We start from the raw sequence: 10,601 nt of genomic DNA, 5'->3' as shown, positions 1-10,601 counted from the left end.
AATAATAAGCAATCCTGGGAAAGCCTTTTGCATGAAGTTCCTGCACAAGGATTCTGGGTGGGCCCCACCTCGATGTTTGTGAGAAATCCACTCCGTCCATCTGTTTTTAGAGATAATTTTAGGAAATGCAACATAAAATGAGGTGGATAAAAAGCTCAAATGAGCTACACTAGAGGAAACAGAGGAGATTCAGTGAGCACCGTTGAAACATTCTTATGGCCATAGAAGTTCTGTATTAGGTTAAATTTTTGTGTTTTCACTTAATCCCAGTGGGGAAATTTCCTACTGTACGACCCATTTATGGCCCGTTCCCAAAAATAAGCCCACTTATTTTGAGCTCCCAAGAATAAGCCCCAGCTATACGGCCCCATTTCTCATGTTGAAAATGCCCCTGCTTTTTCAGCTGCTTGATTAGCGGAAGCTTGGGCTCCCTTTGGCTATGGATTATAACCGTAGCTATAACCTTAGACATAACCCACCGATTGCAAGAGGGTGGACAGCGAGTCGGGGTCGATCGGATCAGTGGGACAGCGAGTCAGGGTCGATCGGGTTCAAACCTGGTCGACTCCGACTCGCTGTCAGACCTCTATTTATTTATTATTATTTTTTTTAAGGAGAACTTTTTCTCTCCTACATTTTTCTCTAATACATATTTATGTAAATATGTATATATAAGCATATAAAACTTTTTCTCTTTCTTTTTATTCATTTCTTTCTTTATTCATTTAATAAACATATCACTTAAACCGTAATGAGTTACTTGACGTACCATATAGGATTTTGGGGTAGGAGATGCTACTTTAGCTAACCAACTTACTTATTTTCCAAGAATCCATTAGGTCGATGGTCCAAAATCCATTTCATTCACTTCGCGGTCAATTTCAATCAGAACATTTCACGGTCAATTCCATGCATTTCACGGTCAATTCCCTTCACTTTCATGGTCAGTTCGCTTCACTTCACGGTCAATTCCATGCATTTCACGGTCAATTTTCCTCACTTCACGGTCAATTCCATGCATTTTATAGTCAATTTCCTTTACTTCATGATCTATTCAATGCATTTCATGGTCAATTCAATGCATTTCATGGTCAATTCCCTTAACTTCACGATCAATTTTATGCACTTCACGGTCAATTCCCTTCACTTCACGGTTATTTCCATGCACTTCACGGTCAATTCCCTCCACTTCACGGTCATTTCCATTCATTTCACGGTCAATTCTGGCGATTCCCCTTCACTTCACGGTCAATTCCATGCATTTCACGGTCAATTTCCTTTACTTCACGGTCAATTCCCTTCACTTCACGGTCAATTCCATGCATTTCATGGTCAATTCCCTTCACTTCACGGTCAATTCCATGCACTTCACGGTCAATTCTCTTCACTTCATGGTCATTTCCATGCACTTCACGGTCAATTCCCTTCACTTCACGTTCATTTCCTTGCATTTCACGGTCAATTTCGGCGATTCCCCTTCACTTCACGGTCATTTCAATTCATTTCACAGTCAATTTCCTTCACATCGTGATCAATTCAATTCATTTCACAGTTAATTCCCTTCATTTCATGGTCATTTCCATTCATTTCACGGTCAATTCCGGCGATTCCCCTTCACTCCACAGTCAATTCAATTTATTTCACGGTCACTTCACTTCACTTCACGGTCAATTTCGGTGAAATGCATGGAATTGACTGTGAAGTAAAGAGAATTGACTCTGAAATGCATAGAATTGACTCTGAAGTGAAGGGGAATCACCGGACGAAATGCATGGAATTAACCAATTGACCGTGAAATGCATTGAATTGACTACGAAGTAAAGGGAATTGACCATGAAATGCATTGAATTGACCGTGAAGTAAAGGGAATTGACCGTGAAGTGAAGGGGAATCGCCGAAATTGACCGTGAAATGAATGGAAATGACTGTGAAGTGAAGGGAATTGATTGTGAAATGCATGGAATTGACCGTGAAGTGAAGGGAATTGACCGTGAAATGCATTGAATTGACCATGAAATGCATAGAATTGACTGTGAAGTGAAGGGGAATCGCCGGAATTGACCGTGAAATGCATGGAATTAACCTTGAAGTGAAGGGAATTGACCGTGAAATGCATGGAATTGACCGTGAAGTAAAGGGAATTGACCGTTAAATGCATTGAAATGACCGTGAAGTGAAGGGGAATCACCGGAATTGACCGTGAAATGCATGAAATTGACCGTGAAGTGAAGGGAATTGACCATGAAATGCATTGAATTGACCGTGAAGTAAAGGGAATTGACCGTGAAATGCATTGAATTGACTGTGAAGTAAAAGGAATTGACCGTGGAATGCATGGAATTGGCCGTGAAGTGAAGGGAATTGACTGTGAAGTAAAGGGAATTGACCGTGAAATGCATTGAATTGACCATGAAGTGAAGGGGAATCACCGGAATTGACCGTGAAATGCATGGAATTGACTGTGAAGTGAAGGGAATTGACCGTGAAATGCATTGAATTGACCGTGAAGTAAAAGGAATTGACTATGAAATGCATAGAATTGACCATGAAGTGAAGGGGAATTGTCGGAATTTACCGTGAAATGCATGGAATTGATTGTGAAGTGAAGGGAATTGACCATGAAATGCATGGAATTGACTGTGAAGTAAAGGGAATTGACCATGAAATGCATTGAATTTACCGTGAAGTGAAGGAGAATCACAGGAGCTGACCGTGAAGTGAAGGGAATTAACAGTGAAATGCATTGAATTGACCGTGAAGTAAAGGGAATTGACCGTGAAATGCATTGAATTGACCGTGAAGTGAAGGGGAATCGCCGGAATTAACCGTTAAATGAATGGAAATGACCGTGAAGTGAAGGGAATTGACTGTGAAATGCATTGAATTGACCATGAAAGGGAATTGACTGTGAAATGCATCGAATTGACCGTGAAGTGAACGGGAATCGCCGGAATTTACCATGAAATGCATGGAATTGACCGTGAAGTAAAGGGAATTGGCCATGAAATGCATTGAATTGACCTTGTAGTGAAGGGGAATCACCGGAATTGACCATGAAATGCATGGAATTGACCGTGAAGTGAAGGGAATTGACCGTGAGGTAAAGGGAATTGACCGTGAAATGCATTGAATTGACCGTGAAATAAAGGGAATTGACCGTGAAATGCATAGAATTGACTGTGAAGTAAAGGGGAATCGCCGGAATTGATGTTGAAATGAATGGAAATGACCGTGAAGTGAAGGGAATTGACCGTGAAATGCATGAAATTGACTATGAAGTGAAGGGAATTGACCGTGAAATGCATTGAATTGACCGTGAAATGCATTGAATTGACCGTGAAGTAAAAGAAATTGACCGTGAAATGCATAGAATTGACCGTGAAGTGAAGGGGAATCATCGGAATTGACCGTGAAGTGAATGGAATTGACCATGAAATGCATTGAATTGACTGTGAAGTAAAGGGAATTGATCGTGACTTGCATGGAATTGACCTTGAAGTGAAGGGGAATTGCCGGAATTGACCATGAAGTGAAGCGAATTGACCGTGAAAGTGAAAGGAATTGACCGTGAAATGCATAGAATTGACCATGAAATGAAATGATTGAAATTCACCGTGAACTGATTAAAATTGACCGCGAAGTGAATGAAATGAATGAAATTGATCGCGAACTGATTGAAATTGACTGCGAAGTGAATGAAATGGATTTTTGACCATCGACCTGATGGAATCTTGAAAAATAAGTAGGTTGGTTAGCTAAAGTATCATCTCCTACCCCAAAATCCTTCCTGGTACGTCAAGTAACACATTCTGGTTTAAGAGATATGTTTATTAATGTTCTAAGATGCTAACGGTTCAGTTCGGTTCCCAAATTTTCTGAACTGTTGATTACGGATCGGTTTCGGTTTAGGGTCCTGTAGAACTGAGCCGAACCGTAGATCCGAACCGTGACAGGAACTGTGGATCTGAACCGTTGATCCGACTTAGCTTAAAACAACAAAAAACCCTAAGTGCCTAAGCCCTTTTTGAGCACCCTACCCCTGCCCTCCGCCCTCTCTCTCGCCATCCCAGTCCTAGCGCCCTCTCTCTCTCTCTCTTGCCATCCCGGTCCTAGCGCCCTCTCTCTCTCTCTCTCTCTCTCTCTCTCTCTCTCTCTCTCTCTCTCTCGCCGTATCTGGGTGCTGCTGCGGCACTTACAAACCCCATGTGTATTGCTCTCCTCTTTGATTGTGATGGAGTGCTCGTTGACACTGAGAAGGACGGCCATCGCATTTCCTTCAATGACACTTTTGCTGAGGTACGATTATTAGTTTTTTTTTCTTTTTCTGTTGAAATGGGTTTTCATTTTCATTGGTTTCTCTTTTTCATTTCTTTGTTTTCATTTCTTTGTTCGTCTCATGCGTCGGTTCCGGTTCGGTTCTGGTTCCATTCCGTTTTTCACGGTCCGGTTTCGATTATAGGGTGCTAACGGTCCGGTTCCGATTCCGATTCCAAAAATTGTAGAACCGTTAGGAACGGTTTGGTTCCAGTGTCACCCCAAAACCGGACCAAACCGACCCGTGTGCACCCCTAATAGTACGTCAAGTAACTCATTCTGGTTTAAGAGATATGTTTATTAATGAATAGAGAAAGAAATGAATAAAAAGAGAGAAATTTTTTTTATATGCTTATATATACATATTTATATAAATATGTATTTGAGAAAAATGTAGGAGAGAAAAAGTTCTCCTAAAAAAATAAAAAATTACACTGGTGGGACAGCGAGTAGGGGTCGTCCGGCTGTTTTTTTTTTTCCGTTGTAATCCCATCGCTTTTTATGAGTTCCATCATGATGTATGTGTTATATCCAAACCATCCATCTATTTGGCGAACTCGTATTAAGGCTTGAGATGAAAAATAAGACAGATCTAGCTATCAAGTGGACCACACTGTAAAAGGCAGTGGAGGATTGAACGTCTACCATTGAAACCCTTTTAGGGGTCACAGAAGTTTTAGATCAATATGAAATTTGTTTTTCCTCTTCATCCAGGTCTTTGTGACCTTATGAATAGATTGTATGTAAAATATATGTTATGGTGGGCCCACGAAATTTTTAACAGTGAAAATCAAGTTTCTCGCTGCTATTTGTGGTGTGGTCCAGTTGATCCTTGGATATGATTTTTTTTTTTTTTTTTTCCGACAATGATCTCGAAATATGGATGAACGGTGTGGATATAATAAATACATCTGTGGGGGCCATGTCGAGGAGCGTCAGCGCTCGTCTTCGCACACCAGCCAATCGGCTTCCGGAAGGAATGAATGACGGGGGTATTTTGGTAACTTGAAAAGTCGGCCGCACACAGCGGAGTATTCTTGGAAGCTTAAAAAGAAGTGGGCTTAAAATGGCTGGTGGGCCATAAATGGGGTCGTACAGTGGGAAATTTCCTCATCCCAGTGGGAATGACCTTATAAACGGTTTGGATGGAATATAAACATGAAATTGGATCCCAGGAAGGTTTCAGCGGTAGAAATTTATTTCCTCAATGTTCTGTGATCCACTTGATTTTTGGGTCCACCTCATTTTTTTTTTGTCGCATGTCATAAAATGAGCTAGAAAAACGGATGGACGGATTGGATTTCTCACAAACATCACGGTGGGCCGTACCCAGCATCCTTGCGCAGGGAATTCGGGTCCAGCAAATTTTTAGATGGAAGCGATTTGCGTCCTGGCCGGCCTGGATGGACTCGGTCCAGGTAGAGGCTCTGTGGGACCCAATATGATGTATGGATTTTATCCCCACCGTTCATTCATTTTGAAAGATCTTTTTAGCATATCATCCCAAAAATGAGGCAGGCCCAAGATCAAGTGAACCACACAGCAGCGATTGGACGCTTACCACTAAAAACTTCTTAGGAGCTATAAAAGTTTTGGATCAATCTCATATTTGTTTTTTCACTTAATCCAGGTCTATGTGACCTTATTAACAGATTGGATGGAAAATTAACATCACGGTGAACCCTAGTAAGGTTTCAATGGTCGGCGGCGTCATTGTCACTGCTGCTTCCTGTGGTGTGGTCTACTTAAGCCTCAGATCTGCTTAATTTTTGGGCTTCTACTATCTAATGATATGAAAAAAATGGATGGACGGTATGGATAAAACCCACACTTCGTGGTGAGCCCCATAGGGCCTCTGATTGGACCGAGTTCGTCCAGGGGCAGGACGCAATCTTTTTCCAATTTGGATGGGCCATGATTTGTATTGAGCACTCCTCGACCTACAATGGTGGCCCGAAGGTTTGTACAATCCTGTTTGGATTGTAGAGGGTGGGACCCATGGTTCTGTAGAGGGTGGGGCCCATGGTTCTGTTATCCACACAACAATGACGGAACGGGACTCACCAATCACCATGGATGGCCCATTCACCGATAATTGTGACTATCGATTCTGTATTTCTTGTTTTAACCCTTTCTTAAAGTATCAGGATGGGACCATTGACGTCTCATAATATCAAATGATGTCATTTGTACAGATGGAAATCTGTACAGTACTGCACCGGGTCCAGCGTTTTATAGTGCCATAGGAAGCCATTGGGTGGGGACCCAAAACCACATTTTATCTACGCCGTTCATCCGTTTTTCCAGCTCATTTTAGGGAATGAGCCGAAAATTGAAGTATATCCAAAGCTCAAGCGGACCACACCAAAGGAAATAGTGGGGATCGAACATCTACCATTGAAAACTCGGGTCACGGAAGTTTTCGATCAGGCCGATATTTGTATTTTCCCTTCATCCAGGTATGTGTGATCTTATGAACAGATTGAATGAAAAATAAACATCACGGTGGGCTCTAGGAAGGTTTCAATGGTGATGATCATCATTATCTCCATTGTTTCCTTTGGTGTGGCCTACTTGAGCTTTGGATTTACTTCAATTTTGGGATCGCGCACTAAAATGAGCTGATAAAATGTATGGACAGCGTAGATTAAATACAAACATCATGGTGGGCCCCATAGAGTGCCGTTAATGTTGGTGGTGCTGAGTTAACACCCAGTCGGCTTCCATCAACTTATGTCTAGGCCAATTGGCAGGCATCCAATGCACAGTTAAAATGAAAAACGGTGGTGATGAAATATATACAGTGGGTGACAAGATTTCTACGGTCTAATTTTGACTTAATCAGTAAGATGGCTTTGTTTACATAGACATCCATTTTCCAAGGATAGGATGTTAGATGATCTGATAAAAGAGATTTAGTACCAACAAATGAATGTATCGATTTATTGGTTGGACCTGTCTTTACATAAATGATTTTGACCGTCCATGATATAGGTAATAGAGTCATCATATAAGTAGGAAATATTTTTGCAGGCATGTGCTGGTCAGTCTAGATAAATCTCTCGACTGTCCAGAGCATGGTTTTAAGACTGCAGTGAGTCTGATGCAACTCGTTTGAGTCAACTCGGACTTGTTCAGACCCAATCCGGTTTGATACCACGAGTCACCCTTGACTCGGCCAATTCAAGCTGATTCAGTCCTAACTTGGGTGAGCTATGACATGACTCAGGGTCCAACGAGTCAGGTTGAGTCACTGAGTCTTTTAATCATGGTCTAGTGATCCCAAGGCAATCAGGGCACTGCAGCTTTAAAATTAACTGAGAACAATGTCTAGTAAGATCGAGTCGACTCGACGACTCAAACAAGGTTTTGCTTGACTTTACTCGATGTCTAATAAATAAACCAATAACATTATATTAGTAATAAATAATCAAATTAATTGTATGCACTTAGATATATAATTGCTAAAAAGTTTGAATCTTGTCTAAACCTTTTGAGCCAAAAACTAATTTTCTAACCGAGTGACTCAGTTTAAGAAGTAGCCGAGTCAAATAATCTAGTGTATTGCAAGTTTATAAGGCAACTCAGCCCGCTAACTGAGTTGACTCAGCTGAGTTCCGAGCTGAGCCAGTGAATTTTGGAACTAAATAAGGGGTTGTTTGGCACCTTGGATTTGGGGAGATTTGAGGGGATTTAAGAGGTTTCAAATCCCTTAGTTGTTTGGCACCATAAAATAATTGAGGGTTTTTCAAATCTCCTCAACCAGGGGTTTGAAATCCACGGTAAAAGCTTGGATTACATCTAAAAACCTTTTAAGAGTTGCATGTGTAACATGTGCGTAGTTAGGCTATTAATCTATTGGACACATGGCCCACTAATGATATCCTAAAATAATTAAATTATCAATTGTATCACTATAATTCCTTTACTACAATGATCAGCGATGTCCAAACATTGTCCATGTAAATCAACAGTTAAAAATCGTTGATTAGTCACTAGGACATGATCTTGCCCTTGTGGCCCATCTGAGACTTGGAATTTCATCATTTTCAGGCAAAGTATATATTTTAATAGGCTTATCACAACCATTGTAACAAACATTACATACGTTCGCTAATTAGAGATATTAATTAAAGTTGATTTAGTAATTAAATTCAAACCCCTATAAATATACTATGCACAACTACTTTCGGATTAAAGTTGATTCCGAATCCAGGTGCCAAACACAATAAGAGGATTTCAAATCAGGGGGTTCCAAATCCACGCTCCCAAACGGGCCCTAACTCTAATAGATGTATGATCTAATGGTATTCAACATCATATAAGGAAAATTTCTACATGACTCGAAGGTCTTGGAATATGTACAAGATGTAGAGAGAAAGAGAGAGAGAGAGAGAGAGAGAGAATACTTAGAGAAGGTTCACTAACATGGATAATGGGACCAAACAAAGACCTTTTTTCTTCAGTTCTGAGTAATCATTTTCAATAAAATCTAATTCATTTCTCTCAACTGCCGGCACGTCTCTCCAATTGCTAGAACCAACTTCCTTCTCCTACATATTAAAACCAAAACCACTTACTAATATAAAAATAATAAAATAATAAAAAGATAATAACTGCTCCAAATCAAAATAGTAAAATAAAAGAAGACCCACAGAAAGAATCAATTGATTTTACCTGGAAACTGCTTCCATCAGCTTCTTTCTTGTTTGGTTTCATACCCTTTTGTTGTAGTTCACTAACCTACGAAACAAAAAACAAAATCAATCACATCTCAATAAAATAAAATAAAATCAAATAAAAAGAAAGATACGAAAGAAACACATATACAATGGAAAATTGATATTGACACCCAACAAACCGATAGATGCAACCTCTTTTTCTACTTTTGGTAAACTATTGTATGACCATGTTTAGATAAGATTGGTGTATCTATCAACCAATCGGACTGCAATTAAATCGTAACTCCCAAAGGAAAAAAAGAAAGAAAGAAAAGCAAAAAGGGGAGGAAATACAATATGTATACATAGTGAATTGATATTCACACCCATGCTCATTGATAGACACACCCATCATGATATATACAGAATTAGAAAAATGGGTGTTATTTAGCAACCTGGGTAGGTAATGACGACATGCATGTATGTATCTATAGGTATTTATCAACTTGGGTAGGTAATGACATACATGAATATATCTATCAATAGGGAATTGATATTCACACCCAACCTGATTGATAGATACACCCATCTTGAGAATTAGAGAAATGGGTGTATTTATCAACCTTGGTAGGTAATGACATACACGCATGTATTTATCAGTAGGATAGAATTAGCTAGAAAAATGGGTATATTTATCAACCTGGGTAGGTAATGACACACATGTATGTATGTAGCTATAGCTAGAATTAGAAAATTGGGTTTATTTAGACATGCAAGTATGCATCTATCAATAAGGAATTGATATTCACACCCAACCTGATTGATAGATACGCCCATCATAATATCCAAAAATTAGAAAAATGGTGTATCCATCATATGTCTTTCCATGTTCATATGTATGTAAACTGACCTTGGGACTATTGACAGGAGAACTAGCAGTATCTTCCAAAGAATCATCATCCAAAACTCTAGTCCTTCTCTTCTTAAAATTCAACTTCTTAAATCTTTCAGACGCTTGCGCCGAGCACTCAGCTCGATCGTCAAGCTTCCATGCAGCACAAGAAGCAGCATCAGAGATTAGAGAGGAAGAAATTCTATAACCATTAGAACAAACACATGTCTCTTTATCCCCTTCTGGTAACAAATCATCAAGATACGTAGTCCAACCACTCTCTTCATAGGAAGAAGATGAAGAAAGAGGTTTGTTCGTGGAGGAATAGATGGAGCTCTCTTCCATCAGGAAAGCTGAAAAAAGAAGTGAATGGAAGGTGTTAGGTGTTTTTCCTCTTCCTTTTCATGTTTGGAGAAGACCCAAATGCTTATATAATAACACAAGAGCTTAGACAAAAGAAGAGGTGATGAATGTAGAATATGGGTGGAGAATATCTTATATGGTGGTCACCAACACCATAGTTTAAAAACATGAAAACCTTGGCTCGACTCGTAATCGAGTCGAGTCGAGTCGACTCAACTAGGGTGAGTTTTTTTTTTTCAAGAACTCTTGTAAGCCCACACGTGTGCAATAATGGGCATACGACACACATGTGCCAGCAGGGCACGATAGATTCGAGGACCCCTTCCATGGACGCGGATTGGCTAGTGACCCTGCCACTAGCCAATGGGTAG

At 40.0% G+C, this 10,601-nt stretch overlaps 1 protein-coding gene across 1 annotated transcript; it reads right to left on the bottom strand.

The window, feature by feature from the left end:
- Window positions 1-8,701: 8,701 nt before the first annotated feature.
- Window positions 8,702-10,343, bottom strand: LOC131220518 (vascular-related unknown protein 1-like). The gene is made up of 3 exons (XM_058215387.1): window positions 9,886-10,343; window positions 8,992-9,057; window positions 8,702-8,867 (listed from the first exon to the last, which is right to left on the bottom strand). The coding sequence occupies exons 1-3, from the start codon at window positions 10,210-10,212 to the stop codon at window positions 8,724-8,726; spliced, it is 537 nt and encodes a 178-aa protein (XP_058071370.1). The 5' UTR covers window positions 10,213-10,343; the 3' UTR covers window positions 8,702-8,723.
- Window positions 10,344-10,601: the final 258 nt, after the last annotated feature.

Source organism: Magnolia sinica, chromosome 12, assembly GCF_029962835.1.
Source record: "Magnolia sinica isolate HGM2019 chromosome 12, MsV1, whole genome shotgun sequence".
Classification (NCBI taxonomy): domain Eukaryota; kingdom Viridiplantae; phylum Streptophyta; class Magnoliopsida; order Magnoliales; family Magnoliaceae; genus Magnolia; species Magnolia sinica.
The sequence above is the reverse complement of the archived record's forward strand: the minus strand, read 5'-3'. Positions and strand labels throughout refer to the sequence as shown.

What these genes read in the sequence shown, in the direction of transcription:
- LOC131220518 (XM_058215387.1), bottom strand. Translation starts at nt 10,212, where the DNA reads ATGGAAGAGAGCTCCATCTATTCCTCCACGAACAAACCTCTTTCTTCA. An exon ending in CTCCTGTCAATAGTCCCAAG is followed by an intron (nt 9,058 to 9,885) that starts GTCAGTTTACAT and finishes TTTGTTTCGTAG; the next exon opens with GTTAGTGAACTACAACAAAA. An exon ending in CTGATGGAAGCAGTTTCCAG is followed by an intron (nt 8,868 to 8,991) that starts GTAAAATCAATT and finishes TTTAATATGTAG; the next exon opens with GAGAAGGAAGTTGGTTCTAG.